The 19,383-nt window shown below is 66.7% G+C and overlaps 1 protein-coding gene and 1 long non-coding RNA gene across 7 annotated transcripts; both read right to left on the reverse strand.

Moving 5' to 3' along the window:
• Window positions 1–1,026: 1,026 nt before the first annotated feature.
• LOC125960999 (uncharacterized) lies at window positions 1,027–2,653 on the reverse strand. Its single transcript, XR_007471273.1, has 3 exons — window positions 2,642–2,653; window positions 1,491–1,717; window positions 1,027–1,083 (listed from the first exon to the last, which is right to left on the reverse strand). It is a non-coding gene; the product is annotated as an uncharacterized LOC125960999 (long non-coding RNA).
• A 1,364-nt stretch (window positions 2,654–4,017) lies between these two features.
• ADAM8 (ADAM metallopeptidase domain 8) lies at window positions 4,018–18,910 on the reverse strand. Of its 6 annotated transcripts, XM_033420644.2 has the most exons (26): window positions 18,747–18,910; window positions 16,732–16,797; window positions 15,939–16,033; window positions 14,682–14,785; window positions 13,748–13,824; window positions 13,511–13,589; window positions 13,337–13,413; window positions 12,989–13,172; window positions 12,618–12,680; window positions 12,471–12,539; window positions 12,002–12,171; window positions 11,824–11,905; window positions 11,370–11,518; window positions 11,070–11,247; window positions 10,723–10,812; window positions 10,446–10,635; window positions 10,269–10,350; window positions 9,802–9,964; window positions 9,289–9,366; window positions 8,580–8,664; window positions 7,785–8,001; window positions 7,075–7,261; window positions 6,549–6,614; window positions 6,316–6,369; window positions 4,959–5,036; window positions 4,018–4,610 (listed from the first exon to the last, which is right to left on the reverse strand). In XM_033420644.2, the coding sequence occupies exons 3-26, from the start codon at window positions 15,982–15,984 to the stop codon at window positions 4,560–4,562; spliced, it is 2,619 nt and encodes an 872-aa protein (XP_033276535.1). In that variant the 5' UTR covers window positions 15,985–16,033; window positions 16,732–16,797; window positions 18,747–18,910; the 3' UTR covers window positions 4,018–4,559. The 6 variants fall into 6 exon arrangements, with proteins under 6 accessions (XP_033276535.1, XP_012387077.2, XP_033276533.1 ...); XM_012531623.2 differs by lacking the exon at window positions 18,747–18,910 and having other exon boundaries at window positions 7,785–7,899; window positions 16,732–16,829; XM_033420642.1 differs by lacking the exon at window positions 18,747–18,910 and having other exon boundaries at window positions 7,785–7,959; window positions 16,732–16,829.
• Between the last annotated feature and the right edge of the window lie 473 nt (window positions 18,911–19,383).

Genomic DNA, 19,383 nt, shown 5'->3' on the forward strand with positions numbered 1-19,383 from the left:
CAGTTGGCAGCTGAACAACGCGGCGAGGAGTGGCAGTGGGATGTTAGAGGTGCCAAACAGCACCCCCCTGCACAGCCAATAACCCGCCTACAGCTTTACGTTCAGTCCCGCACCCTGGGTCTGCAGCACACACAGCGCAGCGCCCTGGTGCATATCTACTGAAAAACACACACGCCATTCAAACCCATGTTATTCAAGGGCCCACGGAGGCCTGGGCCCCCTGTGTTAGCCCAGGGGCCAGAGCCACGGCCATGGGCGCGAGAGAGCAGCTTCGTCCCTACCATGGCTTCCTCTCTGCTCTCCAACACACGCAAACCACGCGATGACACCACTTTCCTGCTCCCTTAAGAAAACTGAGTGGAGATCCGTGCAGCCCTCGGGAACCGTGCTGTCATCACAATTCCTGACAACCCCTCGGACCCTGAGGCCTGACATGTTCAGCCTGCACAGCCACCCCACCCCCCGCTGTCTTGGGCCCAAAGATGCAGCCTGTGCTCCCCGGGTGCTGGGGGAGCACGCAGTGGTCGCTGTGCGGCAGTGAAGGGACCTGAGCACCTCCTGAACCCAGGAATGCTGGAGACCCTTGGTGAGAGAGAGGGGAAGAGGCTGCACCCCCAGAGCCAGGCTGCGTCCCAGAACCAGGCTGCGTCCCAGAACCAGGTGTGCACCTTAGGGATGTGCCTCTGCTCCCTGACCTGGCCCCATGGCCCCTGGGCTGCTGTCCAGCACATCCGGTGGCATCGCCTGTGAGTCTGCAGCCCCTGGCTCGTGGGCCCCAGGCTTTGATAACTGGTGAAGCTGGGTGGTCGGTCCATGGGGATGGGGGCTTCTAGGTATCTTCGGAACGTCCTGTATTTAAATAATCCACCTAAACGTGGGTCCCGGTCAGGGGCCCCGCCTGCCCCCCACCGCCTCGCCGCACACCAGTCCGGGCTGCTCGGGGGGTGCCCAGGCCTGTACCTTGACTGCCTCCTGCAGCACACCCAGCACCTGCTGCTCCTCCTCCAGCAGCTGCTGCAGCCCAGGGTCCAGGAGCTGCCAGGGCTCGCCAGCTGGGCCCCGACTGAAAGGCAAACCCGGGGCCTTCGGCCCGCGGGCCAGCGGAGGTGGGGCCGGGGGCACAGAGGGCTCGAGATGGGGCCCACCCTCTGTGTGCCCAGCAGCCCGTCTCCTCTGGAGCCCTCTGACTCCCAAGGGTCTCCGCCCCAGAGGGCTCTGAGGGGCTCGGCAGGCCTGCGAGATGAGCCGACCGCCAGCTCAGGGCCTCCGGCTGGGAGAGGGGCACACAGGGGCGTGGTGGGGTGGTGGGCTCAGCCCACACAGCGCCACAGGGGCACAGTCAGGCCTAACGTGGTGCCCAGGCGCAGCCCTTGGTGCCTCTGAACGGCTTCCCCGTTTGGAGAGGTGACCATTGAACGACGGCCACCCCACACGGCCTGTGGACAGGGCCCGGGAGTGCCCACTTGTTGGGGGGGGCGGTTGGCCATTACCAGCGTGTGCAGAGGCAGTGAGCCCCACCCATGGTCTGTCAGTGTCGCCACTGGAGGCTCCTGGGTCCAAGGGTTTGAACCCTGGCAGAGGGCTCAAACATTGTGCAGGGAGACCGGCAGGAGGGGCTGACTCTGCTCCTGTCGCCGACAGGAGGCCTGCCTGGGTCTCCCAGTCACAGACAGGGAGCAGGGAGGGGCTCACTGGGGGACGCTGGGCCTGAGCGCTTCTGAAAAGGGAAGCAGACAGGTCAGGCTGGAAGGGGCCGTGGGGACCCAGACTTCACTGCAGCCTGGGTCCCGGGGCCGTGGGGACCCGCGGCTTCATCCCCACCCATTTCCTGGTTTTACTCTCAGCCAGTTCCAAGGCTGTACGACGGTACCCACACGGCCAGCCCTGCCGGGCGGGTCCTCACCCGCCTCCACCTTACCCCTCACTGCACACAAGACTGGCTCGATGGCCCCAGGCATGGTGGCCACCACCTTGCGGATCTCCTCCTCCGAGACACAGAAACCCAGCTTGTGGAGGACTTTCCCACAGAGGAAGCAGGGTACAGCCCTCAGAGCAGACCGCCCTGCAGAGCCGGGCGGCAGGGCTGGCTCGCCTCCGTGCAGAGGGCCCGGGACCCACAGAGACCCGTGGCCGTCTCGTTCCCGGCCACCCCATCAGGGGTCACAGGACACATGGTGCCCTGTGCCTTCAGGCCAGGTGAGTCCCAGCCTGGGCCACCACCTCCCCGATAAGTGTCCCAGGGACTCTGCGGAGGACGCATCCTCTTGCCTGAGTCTCCTCTGTTCTGGGCGGAAGTCCTCCTAGCTCACCTCCAAAGTGCTCAGAGCCTGGCCTCTCCCCACGTCCGCCTGCAGCTGCCGTCCTCTCGCCTCTGGGGGCGGGGGCAGCCCACCCCTCCTCCCCCTCCCGCAAAGTCCCCTCTCTCCTCAGAATAAGTCCCCCCCCCAACAGGCAGTGTGCTCCGAGGACCCTTGGTGACATCCCCTCCCCACTGCAGCCCCACTCTGTTCACTGTCACTGCCTCATGGGTTCTGCCTTGTTGTCCCTCATGTGACTTGTCACAGCTGACACTGGTCCCATCTCTTCATTTATCTGTCTTCCCCACAGACGTACAGCCCCACGAAGGCAGGGGCCCACGTACTGCTGTGTCTGCTGGGCCTGAGCAGAGCCTGTCACCCAGAACTGTTGGCGGGTGGGCGGCTGAGCGAGAGCTGTGGTCACGCAGTCAGAGGGCAAGGCTGGTGCCCCGTAAGCGGGTGTCGAGCTGACCAGTGCTGTCCTCTTGGCGGGGGGCCCCCAGGAGCCCCCGGTTGGACTGGACAGTGTCAGGGAGACCCACAGCAGGGACACAGCCTGAAAAGTTGTCCCAGGGGCTGGGAGGGGCTGTGGGGAGGCTGCCGTCCAGGACGGCCTTGGAGAGTGAGGAGTGGGGCCCCAGCAGAAAAGGCGGGGGCGGAAATCCTGCCGCGAAGCCCCGCCTGTTGAGAATGCTCCAGCTGCCGAGCTTCTGGTCCGCGTTGCAGGCGGGGATATAGTTGTGCAGGTCCACAAGCCGGGGGTGGAAGAGCTTCACAATCTCGGCCAGCATCACTGGGGTGGAGCGGGCAGGGGCGCAAGGTGAGCTAAGAGCCCTTGGATTCCTTAAATCATCAGTCATCCAGGGCCTCCGAGGTGGATGAGGACGGAGAGAAGTTCCGGGGAGCACCCGCAGGGTGTGGGCGCCCCAGGGGAGGGGGCTGTGAGAGCCCGTGGTGTCAGAGGAGCTGCTAGGAGGACCCCAGTCTGCTGCATCCTCCCCCGGGGAACGCGGGGTCCGGGGACAGGAGGAATTCCCGTGGCCAGGTTGAACACAGAACTGGCCGCTCGCTTTGCCGCATTCCTCCTCCTTCTGGGGCCATCGAGGCAGCGCCCCTCCCACGTCCTGCCCACTCCTTCCAGAGGTCCCTCACGCCCTGCCTCTGGGGTCGTCTGCATTTTGCAGCGAGTCCGGAGAGCGGGGACCCTTCCGGGGCCGCGGCCCTTGCCTGGCCGTCCCGACTAGCGGCACATCTCCTTCGGGGCTCCTGCTGGCCGGGAGGGATGACCGCTGCGCTCTTCCCCTGAGCAGAGAGCGCCAGGAACCGCCTGACGGGCGGCGGCCCTGCGGCCTGGACAACCGGCGGTCACCCCGGCCCCCGGCCCCGTCGTGGCCGCCGCCCCGCCCTCACCGCCGTCGCTGAAGTCCCGGGCCAGGTGGCGCTTTGCGGCGGCTGAGCGGCAGTGCGTCCAGCCAGGCGTCTCTGAGGCCACGGAGGGCGCCGGGCAGCAGCGGCGGCCGGGGTGGCTCGGCCTGGCGGCGCCCAGCGTGCCGGTGCCCACCGTGGAGCCGGGAGACGGCGGCGGAAGGGCGGGGCCGTTGCCGGGAGACCGGAGCGGGGTCGGAAGGGGAGGGGCGCCGGCCACCTTGGGTGCTGGCGGCCCGCTCCGCGCGGGCGGACCGAGCTGCTTAGTTTAAGCAGAGGAGGGCTTACGATAAAGTCTCAGAAGAAAAGAAGGGGAAAGTTTTATTTTAACAAGCATTGGACTCTTAAATCTTATAAATTCCACATTGTTTCGCATGCAACATTTTCCACCCATCTCCCGTCATTTAGAATTTGATCAATAATTTAATCGTAGAACACAAAAACTTCATTAAAGTTTTCAGCCCTACTGAATGTGCATCTGAGGTTTCCAGAGACCCAGACAAGACACCAGGGGCAGTATGGAGACACACGTGGGTGAGAAGGCACTGGCCTGGCCCCCGTTCCTGAGGTCAGGACAGCAGCCGAGGGCCCGACCACGGAGTCCTGGGCGGAGAGGGCCTGGGCTGTGACCGTGGGGTGCTGAAGAGTGACCTTAGCCATGAGGAGTTGGCTCTTCCGCTAGGACTTTTCACAGTGGACCCAGCCCTCAGGGAGGGGGACGGAGGGCCTGGGGCCAGGCAGCTGGTCTGTCGGTGCTGGTGGCGAGGTCACATGATCACAGGTAACGTCCAGACAGGTGCACAGATGCCCCCCAGGGTGCTTTGAGCTCGGGCCCCATCACCTCCTCTGGACGGGGGGTTTCAGAGCAACCTTTGGGGCAACAACTCCCTTGGAAAAGGAAGAAAGAACTGACATTAAAAACCATCTGCTACGAAGAGCACAACTGAATCTAATTTCCATTTACTTTTCTTAAAATTTGGATCCTCAGTTCATCCAACGATATGACTGTGCTCAGAGCTCAGAGCCGAGTGGAGACAGCCCGGGTATTAACAGCTGATGCTTTATCAAGAATAGACTTCTGTACTTAACACTAGTGGAGAAAAAGACACAGCAACAGCTGGAAGAAGCGGCAAGCACTGAAAAGTCCTCTGACAGAGTAGAGGGCGGATGTTACACCCTCTCAGGGCTGTGCCCCAGGCAGCCAGCTGGGCACTGCCCTGTGTGTGAGGGCCTCACCTTAGTGGGTCCAGGCTGGGCCCCTCCGGCCCTGGGCTTGATGGGTGGCATCGGTGGAGTGCAGGTTGGCTTGACGACCTGGAAGGAGGCAGACACAGCTGATAGCCAGCTGGGCCAGGGCGCCAGCTTCCCAGCTCCTTCTAGAAAGTTCCCTGGGTGCTCTGCTCTGCTCCAGACCGGCCTGCATGTTTCTCTTCCCTGAGCTCTCTACAGAAAAGTGCCCCCAACCCCCTCCCCACCCACAGCTGCCACTGCCCCGAATGAAACCCAGATGTGGCAGGCCCCCATTCCTGGGCCCATCGGCTTATCTCACTGCCCTGCCCTCTTCCCTCAACTCCCCCTCCCCCTCCCCCAACATGACCCAGGAAAAGCTCTTAAATTGCCAGAGTGGGGGTCTTCGGAAGCTCTAAAGCAAAGGGTCCACTACTAGAATTTGCATTTGTTTGCATCTCAGCTTTCCCGGGCCAGGGCTGCAGTGGAGCCGGAAGGCCTCCAGCAGAGGCCCTGCTCAGCCCAGGCAGCTCATTCCAGCGCCAGAGGGACAGGGTGGGCCCAGCACACCGAGAAGGTCCCTGCTGAGCAGAGGGGCAGGAGTCGCCTGCACTTTTCTCCCGCAGCACAATTCCCTGGCTGCCACCAGTTCCGTGGCCAGAAATCTCTCTGCCCACCCCCTTCCCTGTCTGGCCTGTCAAAACCCCTCCTAAGACTTTTTTACGGACTATTTTTGTAACTTCGTTGTAACTCTAAAATTAATTCAAAATAAAAAGCAAAAAGTAGAGGATCTCCGTTAAGCAAACGCCACAGTAATGGCTGTGGTAGGTGAGATCCACCCACAGAGGCACCGCGGGTCAGTTTAGGAAGTAACCAGCCGGGCGTTGCTCCAAGCACCCCCACGACATTAACCGCTAAGGGAAGACGGGCCCTACTGAGATTTAGAGCCCTGCGGACACCATGCAGCCCAGTGATGACTCCACACCGGCGGCGGACAGGCTGCCTCGGGCCCCCCAGGCTCCTGGTGGGCGGAGAGAGGAGCCTGGGTCTCCCTGCCTCACAATTCGCCAGAGCAGGTGACCTCCCCGCCTGCCGGGCGGTGCGTGTGCCTGTCCAGAGGTGCGCAGGACCCTCGGCAGTACCCACGGGGCTCCCAGCAAAGAACGGGACCCGCCAGGGCCAGACCTCAGGACAGGCGGGAGGGCCTCCCGAGTGAGCCCAAAGGCAGGGGGCTTGCTGGGGCGGCAGTGACTCACATTTGGGAGAGACCCTTCCCAAACCCCTGAAGCCTCCGACCAAAGGGAGCACAACGATGGAGCCCACAGCCCCACACACCCCTGTGCCCCTCCCCCGGGGGTCCTCTCACCTGCTTGGCCTTCAGCCCCGGGAGGGGCTTGGTGGGAGGAGCAGGTCTGAGCTGCTGGGAGGGGAGGAGAGGTCAGGACCCCAGTTCCCCTGGGTTCAGTTCATGTCGGCCCCTGAGGGTGCAGTGGCCACCACCCGAGGGTCCCTGGCCCACCAAAGCCAGCCCCAGACCCTCCGCCTCCCAGGATCTGCTCTATGCCACCTCGACGGCCCCTCTGCCAGCCCCCCACTCACCTGGCCTGGGACCTGCTGGGTATACACAGGAACTGGGGACGGTGGGCTGGACATAGCGGCTGGAGGCTGCAGGAAGCCGGCCGTGAGCCTGGATCTCAGGGCAGCCACCTCCGGGGAGCCCTGGCTTCGGAGCTGCCCCCACCCAGATGAGGACCCAAGGTTCCGGCCCCTCCCAGAGTGGGAAGAACACAGGCCTGTGTGTGCACAGGGGGCGCCATCCTGCCCCACCACTGGGCAGGGCCCTGAGTTATGCTCCCTTCCCACAGCCCTGGGGACGCACAGAGGTGCTGCATGGCAGCAAGGGCGTCTGGGCCTCAAAACCGCCCCGAGGTGGACTTTGCAGAGGCCTCGAGCCTCAGATTCAATTCTGTCACCAGCTCCTGCGGGTCCTCAGACCACTCGTCCTAAAGCCTCGTTCTGCCTCTAAATGGCGGGCGTGGTGGCCACTCTAAGCCCCTGGGTACTGCATCCTGGCCTGAGCTTTGGGGGTGGCCTGGGGAACCCGTTGGGGATGCCTAGTGCTTACAGCAGGAGGTGGCCACTTAGGGGTCACCGCGGAAGCCGTGGGTTTGGGTGGCTGGCTGGGGTGGGAGGAAAGGCCCGGCTCTGGGGGCCCCCTGGTGGGAGCCGGGGCCCTGCCCTTCACCGGTGTCCTGTGCCCCTCGTGGAACAGGGGGTTGGAGAGCCCCATGGCCGTCTTGGGCGCCACATTCCTGGGGAGAAATAAGATGGGTCAGTGCTTCCTGGCCTCAGGATTCAGCCCAGGGACTTGGGGCTCCTGGGCGTGGGAACCCTGGCCTGGCCAGAGGCCCACTCAGCTGCAGCTGCCCGTCGGGGTGCGCCAGTGACAGCTGCGCGCAGAGGGAGAGGCAGCCTCACGTGTCCCCATTGACTCTGGGGTCCAGGTGGGCCCGCAGGAGGTACTTGGAGGCCACTGGGCAAGTGTGTCCTGCTGCGGCCAGCGTGGGGGTCGAGGTCCCCCCAGAGTGGGCACCGGGGACACCCAGAGCCCAGGGCAGACTCAGAGCGCACTGTCCACCGAGGGCGGTGGGGTGCAAGGGGGAGACGGGGTCCTCTCTGAGTTTCCATATCACCAACCTGTCACCATGACCCACACCTGCTCCCGTGTCAGCGAAGGCAGGGGGCCCAGAGCGCGTTCTCCCCCTCCAGCAGCGCGAGCAGGCGACTCGCTCTGTGCACACACGCTGACGCCCTGCAAGCCCAGAGCTCGCTCACCTCCTTCGGACGGGGCGCCGGGCTTTGCGGTAGATGACCACGCCTGCCAGGGTCAGCGCCACAGGCACCAGGAGCGCCACAGGCACCAGCACGCCCACCAGGCGTCTCCGGGACGCTGTGGGGACACAGGAGGCCAGGTGCCACCAGGGCCAGATGTGCCTCGAGGCAGCAGGGGCTGGGAGGGCCCGCGGGCAGCTTAGCGCATGTCCAGGCCAGCCTGGGGCCAAGGAGGGGCCTGAGGAAGGCGCCCCCTCCTTGGCCACGCCAACAGCCCTGAGCCCTGGGCCCCCTGCGAAGGCCAGGGCCACCTGAGGATCCTTGGCCCTGAGAACCGGTACATGACGCCAGCACTCTGGGCTCTCAGGGGACCAGCTGGAGGGCTTGGTGGTGGGCAGCCCCAGGCCCTCAGTGATGTGGGTGCGGCCAGGCCAGGCCCTGTAGGCCTGACCGCTGGGGAGGAAGACACTTGTGGGGGTGGGAGGCCCCGAGGTTCCCGAGCCCAGGACGGGGCTGAGCACCCAGCAAGGAGCTGGTGCTGTCCCTCGTTGCCCCTGCAGCCCTCCCTCTGGGACGGGCCCCCCTTCTCCTGTAGGGCCGAGGTGGGGACTCGGGATCCTGGGGTCCAGGTGCCGGGGGCTGCAAGGCCACAGCTTCAACATGCCCCTCACGGTTTAGGGGCACACGGCCTCCTTCTCGGCCCCTCCCAGGTGGCCTGAGAAAAGGCAGGACCCGCAGCCAGATCCCCTGGGCTTGCGAAGGTGTGTGAAGGCGCAGGGCGGGGCGGGCCCTGCCTACCTGTGCGCACGGTGGACAGCAGCTCTGCGCAGTAGGGCGGGGCCCAGCCCGGGTGGCAGTGGCACTGGTCCTTGTGGTTGCACACCTGGGGGACGACCAAGGCATCAGGGTCTCCAGACCCCCACCTGCCGCACCGCCCAGTGCCCACTGAGGCGCCGTCTGCTCTGCTGGGGCCCCTACTGACAGAGGACAAGCTAGGGGTCCAGGACTGCCACCACCCAGGTTTCGTCAGATGTGCTGACGGCAGCAGCCCCTCCCCGGGTGAGGGAGGATGGCTCTGACGGGACGCTGTGGACTTTCTGAGCAAAGCAGGCATCGCCGCAGGACGGGCAGGACAACTTTGGGGCAGGCTGTCCTCCTGAGACGGGGACACGGGAGGGCACTGCCCCAGGCCCCCCGGTTTCAAGCCCTCAGAGCTCTGACCTCCCCAGCGTCACAGCACAGGTTACTAAGAGCTCAGAATAGGACACTTCACATCAGACCGGCCTGGCCCACGTGTCCACCAGCACTGTGACTAACCTGGGCTTCCATGTCTACACGGGACGCCCAGATCCCTGTCAGTTCCAGCCTCAGGAGGCCTCAGCAGGCTCCTGGCACAGCCCCAGGGCACCAGCCTCTGCCCTCTGTTTGTCTGGGCTATCCTCAGCACAGCCTGAGCGTCTTTCAAGCCCAAAGGGCTGGTGGCAGGCCATCCCCTGGACCCACGTACCCCACGGTTGCTGCACCGGGCAGAGCAGTTTCTGGATCTGTAGACATGGAGGTCCCGGCAGAAGCCTTTCCAGCAAACCTGGAGGGCAGTGGGGGTCTCCGTAGGCAGCCAGTCTAGACCCCTGCTTGAAGCACCCCAGCTCTCCACCATCAACCAGAGCGGACCCAAAACCTGTGTCTGGGCTTCGGAGGGGCAGGCCACAGCCTTCACACCCCCGGTGGCCTCGCCCGCAGCCCATCTACTGGCCGGCCTTGGCCACGGGGAGAGGCACTGCCCGGCCAGCCTTCTGCTGCCACCAGGGCCACAGAGGACTGGCCCCGCCCATCCCCAGAGGGCTTGCAGGACAAATAGTCTTCAAACCCATTAACTGAGAAGGGTCTTCTCCCGCACCCCCCATGCGCCTTCCGAGTTTCTCCCCAGAACAGAGCTCTCCTCCAGTCGCCACCGCCCTGCTCTGGGCCCCAGCAGCTCGCCCTGGGGTCCAGCAGCCCAACCGAGGCGCGTCCGGCCCACCTGCTCCTCGCCACACTTGGTGCCTTCCGGCACTGGCTCGTACGCGCTGCTGCTGTCCTGGACGAGAGCCTGGCAAGCACCCGAGGAGGAGGTGAGGGTGCAGGAACTCCGCTCCGGGGGCTTCTGCCCCCCCTCACAGAACAGAGTGCCACACCTGTTGACCCTGAGGACAGAGGGACGTGCATGGAGCCAGCTCCGCGGGGACCCCTGCGCGGTGCTCACAACCGTGCTCAGTGCACCAGGAGCTGTGGGTGAGGCCCTGGGTCCACCCGCAGGGGTCCACGGCCCAGCCAGTGACCCACTCTCCCAAAGGGCAGCATGCTCTGGCCTGGGGGTCCTGCAGGGCCAGGTAGGCCCCCGGAGAGGCTCCTGACTCAGCTCCCAGACTCCTTTGTGCAGAGGACTCTCTTGGTGGAAACATTCCGTGCCCTGGACCCAGGGGAGTCGGGCCACGGGTGGGCGCTCACCTGCCAAAGTCCCGGGGGATCCCGCCCTTGCAGCCTGTGGAGATGCTGTAGCTGTAGCACGTCTCCGTGGCAACCCGAGCGCCTGCGGGGCAGGAGCAGGTCAGCCCTCCGACTCGGGACCAGCAGCCACCCTGGCAGTCCTGAGGGGCCCATGACCAGGGCCCATGCCCGCCTCACCTGGCCCCCACAAGTCCCGGCACCTCTGGGCCACCGTGGGGCAGGCCCCGTTGTAGCAGTAGCCCCCCGGGCAGGGTGTGCCGTTCTCCCAGAAGGCGTCCTCGGGACACATGGGCTGCCGGCCGTCGCAGTACTCCCCGAGGTCACACTGGTCCTTTGCAGGGCGGCACGGCTCTCCGGCCGGCTTCACCTGGTTCAGCAGAGCCGAGCTCACCCAGGGAACAGGAGGCGCCCGAACACCCACGCCTGCTGCTGTGCCCCAGAACCCCAGGCTCACCCTGCACTCGTGGCAGCAGCTGCCGTGGGCACACTCAGCCCCCTTGGCCAGCAGGCAGGTGCTGGCATTGCAGCAGCGGTTCTGACAGTCCTGGGGGCGGGGGCAACAGCGAAGGTCTGAGTGGGTTGCACACTGGGCTGGCCCCAGGCCCTTCCCTCGGGTGGTCTGGTCACTCCCCGCCATGAGCCCTGCCAGTCGTTTTGGTACCAGAGGACAGGAGGTGTCGCTGTGCGTGCGCAGGGCGCCCGGGGGTCAGGAACGGTCGCCCCAGCCTGTGGATGGGGACCGGCCCCCCATGTGGGCAGCGGGCAGAAAGCAGAGGGTGGTGGCGGGGCCCGGCCCTGTACCTGGGGGGCGCCGCAGTCGCACTGCTCCCCACGCTCCAGGAACCGGTTCCCACACACGGGGCCGCCCACCAGCCGGTCAGGGTCCGGGGCGTCTACCAGGCAGGCCGTCCGGGGCTTCTCCACGAACGTCTCCAGGTCAGCTCGGCTGCAGTGGCTGAACTTTCTGGGGAAGTTGGAGCTGCGGGGAGGGGAGTCCCTGTCATCAGAAGGGTGGGTGGGGGGGTGGCCAGCCGCCCGTGCCCTGGGACACCCCTGCTGGGCGGGAGGCCCTCGGGCGGGCTGGCTGGGGCCAAGCCTCACCCGATGCTGGCCGCCATCACGCAGCCGCCGCCGTTCTGTGGCACCGGGCAGTAGCAGTCCTGGATGTTCTCGTCGTGGTCCATGCCCAGGTTGTGGCCCATCTCGTGGGCCATGGTGCTCGCCACGCCGACGGGGTTCGGGCTGTGGTCCTACAGGACGGGCCATGCTGGCTGGGGTCACTCTGGTGGCCAGTCCCCCGCCCGCCCCCAGCAGGCTGAGGGGCTCGGCAGTGCCTCCTGCCAGCATCACTTCTTCAAACCTAAAGCGTCAGTGCATCCTTCGGAAGAGGCAGCTGCTCAGGTGTCCGGGGCAGCGTAGGGACCAGCAGGTGGACCTGAGTCCTGAGGCCCCCCTCGCAGGCCCCAGCTCAAGCTCTGATCCCCACTCCCTTCCCCCCCACCCCCAGTGGCCAGCTCCAGCCTCCGTCCAGCAAACCCAGCTGGATCCCCCGCACCTGGTTCACAGCCCCCGAGCCCTGGGAGCACATGGCGGACACCCTGGCCAGTCCCACGGTGGTCCCTGCGAAGTCGACCCCGCTGGGAAAGAGAGCAGTGTCTGCACGTGGACACTCGGAACCTGCCTCCCCTGGGGGCTCCCTCGCCCTGGCGACAGGTGGCCCTCCGCCCACTCACGTGATGAGCTGCGCGTTGTCGTGCAGGTGCCGCCCCGCCAGGTCTCGCACCCGCCAGGACAGGAAGTTGTTCAGTGTGGTGTCGGCCTCGGTGCTGACGTGAATCTTGTCCCCACCGTTCCACATCTCCAGGCCCACGAGCACCACGCGGAAATTGAGCTCCTGATAAAGCTGCCAGAGGGCAGGGAGCCCCGAGGGTCAGGTTCCAACGGTGAGGCCAGCCAAGGGCCAGAGGTCCCCCCAGCATCCGCTGCGATGGGACAGGTCACGAGGGCAGAGTCCTAGCCCCCCCATCACCTGGCAGATGGTTCTACTGGCAGCCGGGCGCCCCCCATGGCCAGCCCTCTCCTCCTCTCCAGGTGCCCCAACAGGCCTCTACAGCCAGGGTTTCTGTTGGGCTGGGTGTGTGCTGCCGCGGGGTCGCGGCAGCCCCTGCTGAGAGGAAGCCCCCAGAGCGAAGCGGCCCCCACCTTGTCCACGTGGTTGACCACCTCCAGCATCCGCTGGCGCACAGCCTCTCTGCTCCCCAACCGCTGGAACTGGAGGACAGTAGACCCTCAGCTGCAGCCTGTCGGCCCACCTGCACCCACCCCACCCCCCGCCCCCGCCCCCGGTACCTCTGTGCTGTCCGTGACCACGAACAGCTCCACGTAGCGGGTCTCTCGGGGCACTGGCCAGTTCTGAGGAGTAGGGACAAGAAGCCGGTCAACCACCCAGCCACAGCCCGCCTGTCCTCAGCCCGTCTGCGCACACGGAGCATCTCCAGGCCCCGGAGCTGGCCCCACAGCGCTGGGGGAGCCTTGGTGGGAGCTGGGGGGGGCTCTGGCACAGACTAAGGAGCTGGCTCTGCGGCCAGCGCGCAGCCAGGCCCAGGCCCACCCCAGCCACGGGGGCGGCAGGCAGCACCCCCACTTCGCGGGGCATTCAGGAGTCTGGGGATGCATGGGGCCAAGCGGACGCGGAAGCAGCGGGCAGGGCCTCCCCTCACCCGGGGCCTGAGGGCCGCCGAGACCCGCGGCCCCAGGATGGTCTCCAGGCTGCTGTCGTTGACCCCGCAGGTGCCGGCCTTCTGCTGCAGGTGCTGTGCCTGGTACAGTGCGTGTTGCCCCTCTTCCCCGCCCCCATCCAGGGGCTCGATCAGGTGGATGGTGGAGCCGGCCTGGAAGAAGCCCCTGAGGCAGAGCGAAGCCCATGGCTCTGAGTTAGCGAGGGACCCCGGGGCAGCAGGTGCCCCCGGCCCATCCCTCCCTTCTTGGCCTCAGTTCACTTCGCTGGAGAGTGAGACAGTGCTGGGCCCTGATGTCCTGATGCACCCCGCTTGGTCGGCAGCACCCACCTGAGGCCGGCACAGGTGCTGAGGCTGGCAGCGGAGCCCTGGTGCCCCTCCACGTTGCCCTGGTAGAAGCAGTGGTCCTGTGGGAGGAGGGTGTGAGGGCTCCGCCGCCAGTGCCCGCGCTCCCCACACCGCCACGGCCAGCCTTGGGGGGGGGGGGTCACTCGGGGGCCACACCTGCCTCAGTAGCCGCTCTGTCACCTGGGAGCCATCGGCGGCCGTGTAGGTCTCCACGTAGCCCGAGCCCACCAGGTCCCTGGAAAAGAGCCCCCGTGATGCTCTGGGCCCCGCCTGCCTGCCCCAGAAGCCACCTCTGGTGTGGAGGAGAGGCTGGGCCAGGGAGCTGTATGCCCAGGACACAGGTGTGTCGGGGGCAGGGATGGGAGCAGGCTGCAGGCTTAGGCCCCTGCTCACCTGTTCTTCCGAAGGTGCAGGGTGAAGGTGTGCCCTCGGGCCCCCAGGACGTAGCTCACACTCTCCGGGTACAGGCCCTGAGCCGGGAGAAAAGGGAGGGGTCCAGAGAGAGGGGCCTTGCCCCAGCCACGCCCACCTCAAACCTGGGGGTGGGTAGCACAGGGCCAGTAGGGGGAGGTGGGGCCTCGGGTCGAACCGGAGGCAGTGGGCAGGTGGGGAGCTCCACCCAGAACCGCCTCGGGTGCCTCAGGCCTCGGTGGTTTCCTCACAAGTCCACACGGGGAGAAGAATGCCCCTTACCGGGAAGCAAGGGGAGGGGGGACACAGCCCCTGACAGGCAGCCTTAGAACCCAGGCGGCAGAGGTGACCCGCCCCTGCGAGGCCCCGCCCCTTCCAGCCCAGGGCCCGACTGGCGGGGCGCCCCCAGCCGCAGCTGACCCCTAGGACACCGTGCGCTGTGCCCGCACCCTGAGGTCAGGACGGGGCTGTCCTCAACACACACTTGGGCACCTGCAGGCGCACACGCTTCAGGTCTCAGAAGTGCCCCCAGGCGCCCCGGGGAGTCCCAGCCCAGCCCCAAATGCCCGAGAGACGTAAGCTAGCGCCCTGCTGAGCCATCCCCTCCAGTCTTGGAGGAGTCTGACTAATCGCTGGAGTGAAACTGGGGAGTGGCCGCGGCCAGCGGAGCTCCTGAAAGGAATACAGGGCGGCCCGGCCGGCACCCCCCACCCCGAGGCGGGGCGGCTGTGGCCCTGCCCAAGGGTGGGCAAGATGGAAGAAGAAGGTGAGGCCCGGGGGGGGGGGGGGGGGAGGGAGGAAGGCGGGCCCTCACAGCTCGCTGGGCACACGGGGAGCTATCACCCTGCTCACAGACAGAAACGGGCTCTGAGGGGCCAGGGAGGGACCCCCAGGCCAGCCTCCCGCCCAGGCTTACCAAGTGGAAGGGCAGGGCTCGGCGGGTGCGGGGTGCTGGCAGGCGCCGGGGCCTCACCACCTCGTACTGCTCCACGTGGGGCAGGGTGGCCCTGGGGGCAACCTCTGCAGGAGAGGGGGGTCAGCAGGCGCACAGGGCACCCTCCCGCCCTGGGGGTCCCTTCCCAGCCTGCTGTGCGCCGGCACCTCCTCTTGGGGAATCGCCCGACAGCGTGGGGACCGCAGACTCTGAGCCCTGGCTGCCCAGCCCAAGTGGGGTTCTGCGTGAAAGAGGCCGCAGGACCCCCGCCCTGGGTGGGGTCGGGCAGACTTGCGCCTGGCAGTGCACGGAGACCCCACCCAGCGCCTGCCCTTCCGGGAGCCCACCAGGCTGCCTCCCAGACCCTGGGGTGACCCGGATGCCCCCTCCCCCTCAGAACGAGGACACACACAGGCCCTGGGCGGGGGGAGGGGTGGGGGACGCGGGGGGAGGGGTGGAGGGTGTGTGGGGGGGGGCGGGTCTGCCCGTCCAGCGCTTAGAGCTGACATTTTTCATCCCAACTAATCACGTGACCGCATCTAACAGGGAACTGGCAGCCCTGTTCCGCAGGGTTCACCCAGCCCAGATCTAGAAGCTGCCCCGTATCCAGCAAGACAGCAGGGACCCAGCCCAGGCCCAGAGATGGAGACCTACTCCCCAGGTGACTCTTTTCTCCTTCTTTCAAGGTGTTAATGGTTGTGTCTCCGTAACGGCTATCTGGCAAACCTCCCGGAGTGAAGGCCGTGCAGAGGGCCTGCCCCGTAAGCGCCCTCCCCCCCGAACCCCAGGAGGCTCTCAGGAGCTAGGGTGGGGGCCAAGGCCAGCAGCACAGTCAGTTCCCCCAGAGGAGAGGCAGGTCCCCATGTGGCAAAACAACCCCCTGGGGTGCCCCCAACCCCTCAGCTCCAGGCCACTGCTCCTCGGTCCTCCCCTCCCTGCCAAGCTGGGGGCTCCCCGTGGAGGGGGTCAATCCTCCCGAAGCCCCGGAATGGGGCCGAAGCAGCCAGGTCCTCCACCCTGTTCTGTCCCAGCCGGTCCCCACCTCCAACGCAGAAAACGCCCAGGTGGCCGTTTCCCCACGCACTTCCCTTTTGAAGTTTCCGTGTGTGCACCGCCCAGGGCCTCCCCACCGACTGGCCACCTGTGCGCCGCCGAATCCCAGAGACCAGCCCAGAGCCCCGCGCAGGGAGCAGGGGGCCAGGCGACCGGACCAGCCAGAGCCAGACGCCCAGCACTCACCCTGTAGCCACAGCGCAGCAAGCAGCAGGAGCCCGAGGCCGTGCATGGTGGGCGGTGCGGGCGGGGTCCGGATCCGAACCCACGGTTCCGGGGGGCTGGGGAGAAGGTGCTCCGTGCTCAGGCTGGCTCTGGTCCTGCCCTCGCCTCTGAGGCTCTTGCCCTCGCGCCCCGCCCTGCCCCAGCGACCAGCCCCCTGCCCGCGGCCAATCAGCCCCTCGGGGCCGGGAAGGGCCGGGCCTGGGCACCTGAGGGCGCGGTCCCACCCCCACCCCGCCTCCCCGGTCTCCTTCTGGTCCCCTGGGGCTCCTGGACAGTGTCCCGTATCCAGTGTTCAGCACACAGTTTTGTCAACGTGGACTGAATTAAGCAGGGCAGGTGGACAGACTAACCTGGGCCACTCCTGCAATTGCATCCCCCATGCAGGTGAGGAAACAGGCTGGGGCTGCCCGGGGGGCCCCGCCGGGGCTGGGGGTGGGAGTGGAGGCCCTGCTGCGTGTGAGGCGTGCGCAAGCTCCAGCAGCCCTGCTCCCAGCCTCCTGAGGCCTCACTGGGGAGACTGGGCAAGGGGAGCACACAGGTGGGGCCGCTGGCCAGGTGCCGGGCAGCCACCTGGCTCAGGGAGCAGACCCTGCTCTGTGGAGAGGGCGGAAGTGGAGGCCCAGTGGACAGCCCTGGGATGCGGTCGCTGTGGGCCAAAGTCTGCAGCTGCCTGCCCGCTGCTGCCCCCAGCCCCCAGTTTCTGCCCGCCCTGCCCTGCCCTGCAGGCTGGGACCACTCCACTCTGGCCTGGTACCTGGGGATCCAGGCTTCTTGCAGCTGAGCTGGCCGGTGGCACCCCAGCCTCACTCTGAACGTGCCCCTGGGAAGGCAGGACATCAGAGCGTGTCAAGGCCTCAGGTGAAAGGGTGTGGTGCCCTCAGTGGGTCCAGACCAGAGGTCAAAGTTCAAAGGACCATGATTTCCCCCAAAGTGAACAGCAGAAAAAGGAAAACAAGGCAGGAGGGCTTTGCACACACTTTGGGGTATCTCGGGCGTGGGTGACAGAAGCCCCCAGGGCCACAGTGAGCAAGGGGCACAGGCAGCTTGTGTCCCTGAGCCCATACGTGACCGTGTTTCACACAACGATGCGTGTGAACCACCCCAAATCCTCCTGGCCATTTTACTTCTCTTTTTTGATATTGCGTGTTATCTGATAGCAGAAGTTCAAAGGCTACGTGTCCCTATTTGGGCAAAAACCCCAGCTGCCGGGACTACACGCTCTGCTGCCCAGACCTCAGCAGGGAACTCGGCAGCAGGGGCTCAGCACCGGCACCCCCACCCCACCTACAGGCCCAACGTGGGCCCGCAGAGCCCCTGCCACAGAGAACCCCTCCCCCACCCCACCTACAGGACCAACGTGGGCCCGCAGAGCCCCCTACCCCAGGGAACCCCTCCCCCCACCTACAGGACCAACGTGGGCCCGCAGAGCCCCCCCCGCCACAGAGAACCCCTCCCCCACCCCACCTACAGGACCAACGTGGGCCCGCAGAGCCCCCTACCCCAGGGAACCCCTCCCCCACCCCGCCTACAGGACCAACGTGGGCCCGCAGAGTCCCCTGCCCCAGAGAACCCCTCCCCCACCCCACCTACAGGACCAACGTGGGCCCGCAGAGCCCCCCCGCCACAGAGAACCCCTCCCCCACCCCACCTACAGGACCAACGTGGGCCCGCAGAGCCCCCTACCCCAGGGAACCCCTCCCCCCCGCCTACAGGACCAACGTGGGCCCGCAGAGCCCCCCCGCCACAGAGAACCCCTCCCCCCCGCCTACAGGACCAACGTGGGCCCGCAGAGCCCCCTGCCACAGAGAACCCCTCCCCCACCCCACCTACAGGCCCAACGTGGGCCCGCAGAGCCCCCTACCCCAGAGAACCCCTCCCCCACCCCACCTACAGGACCAACGTGGGCCCGCAGAGCCCCCTACCCCAGGGAACCCCTCCCCCACCCCGCCTACAGGACCAACGTGGGCCCGCAGAGTCCCCTGCCCCAGAGAACCCCTCCCCCACCCCACCTACAGGACCAACGTGGGCCCGCAGAGCCCCCCCGCCACAGAGAACCCCTCCCCCACCCCACCTACAGGACCAACGTGGGCCCGCAGAGCCCCCTACCCCAGGGAACCCCTCCCCCCCGCCTACAGGACCAACGTGGGCCCGCAGAGCCCCCCCGCCACAGAGAACCCCTCCCCCCCGCCTACAGGACCAACGTGGGCCCGCAGAGCCCCCTGCCACAGAGAACCCCTCCCCCACCCCACCTACAGGCCCAACGTGGGCCCGCAGAGCCCCCTACCCCAGAGAACCCCTCCCCCACCCCACCTACAGGACCAACGTGGGCCCGCAGAGCCCCCCCGCCACAGAGAACCCCTCCCCCACCCCACCTACAGGACCAACGTGGGCCCGCAGAGCCCCCTACCCCAGGGAACCCCTCCCCCACCCCGCCTACAGGACCAACGTGGGCCCGCAGAGTCCCCTGCCCCAGAGAACCCCTCCCCCACCCCACCTACAGGACCAACGTGGGCCCGCAGAGCCCCCCCGCCACAGAGAACCCCTCCCCCACCCCACCTACAGGACCAACGTGGGCCCGCAGAGCCCCCTACCCCAGGGAACCCCTCCCCCCCGCCTACAGGACCAACGTGGGCCCGCAGAGCCCCCCCGCCACAGAGAACCCCTCCCCCCCGCCTACAGGACCAACGTGGGCCCGCAGAGCCCCCCCACCACAGAGAACCCCTCCCCAAGCCCACAGGGCGCTCCCCTCCCGCTGTCAACGCCTGCAACCCGGAGGTGTCTCCTTCAGGAAAGCCCAATGCCCAGAGCCCAGGACAGGGACGCAGGGCTTCTGGGCCTCGGCCCAGGTGGGAGGGCCAGTGGGCGCCTCTGCTCAGAGCCTGTGCTGCAGAAGCCCGGACTGTGGCATTTTGGGTGCACCCGCACGCACTGCAGCTTAGAAGAGGAAGCAGTTTGTGGCTTGAGTCCAGGCCCCCAGCTCAGGGTGCCCCCTCCGCAGGGCAACAGCGGGGTTGGGAGCTGCCCGACCCCTGCCCCTAGGGGAACCCTGTCGTTCCTCATCTGCCAGAGCGGGGTGGGGGTTGGTGGGCGGGGAACACCTGGAGCAGGCGGTCCGAACTGAATTTTGAAAACGACCCACGTGGAATTCTGCAGGGAAAGGGTAGGGTGGCTGGGAGGGGGGCAGAGCAGCACAAAGGTATTCACCGCAGGCCACACCTGGGGCTGGCCGTGCCACCCACTGCCCATCGGGAGGGGCCGGACAAGGCTGGGCCTAACAGGACAGAGGCCACAGCCTCAGCTGCCGCCCCAGGCAGCTCTTCCATCCTCAGTGGGCGTGTCGGTGACTCACCCCCCAAGCTGCTCCAGCCTCGGGACAAGGGGCTGTGCTGCCCCCTGCTGCCTGGAG

This window comes from Orcinus orca, chromosome 14 (assembly GCF_937001465.1).
Source record: "Orcinus orca chromosome 14, mOrcOrc1.1, whole genome shotgun sequence".
NCBI lineage: Eukaryota > Metazoa > Chordata > Mammalia > Artiodactyla > Delphinidae > Orcinus > Orcinus orca.

Excerpts from the sequence above, each read along its gene's own strand:
- ADAM8 (XM_033420640.1), bottom strand. The coding sequence starts at position 16,814 with ATGTCCTGCCTTCCCAGGGGCACGTTCAGAGTGAGGCTGGGGTGCCAC. Across the intron at positions 12,172-12,470 it reads TGGTCAACCACGTGGACAAG|CTTTATCAGGAGCTCAATTT; the intron begins GTGGGGGCCGCT and ends GCCCTCTGGCAG. Across the intron at positions 10,636-10,722 it reads GCTGCTGCCACGAGTGCAGG|GTGAAGCCGGCCGGAGAGCC; the intron begins GTGAGCCTGGGG and ends CTGCTGAACCAG.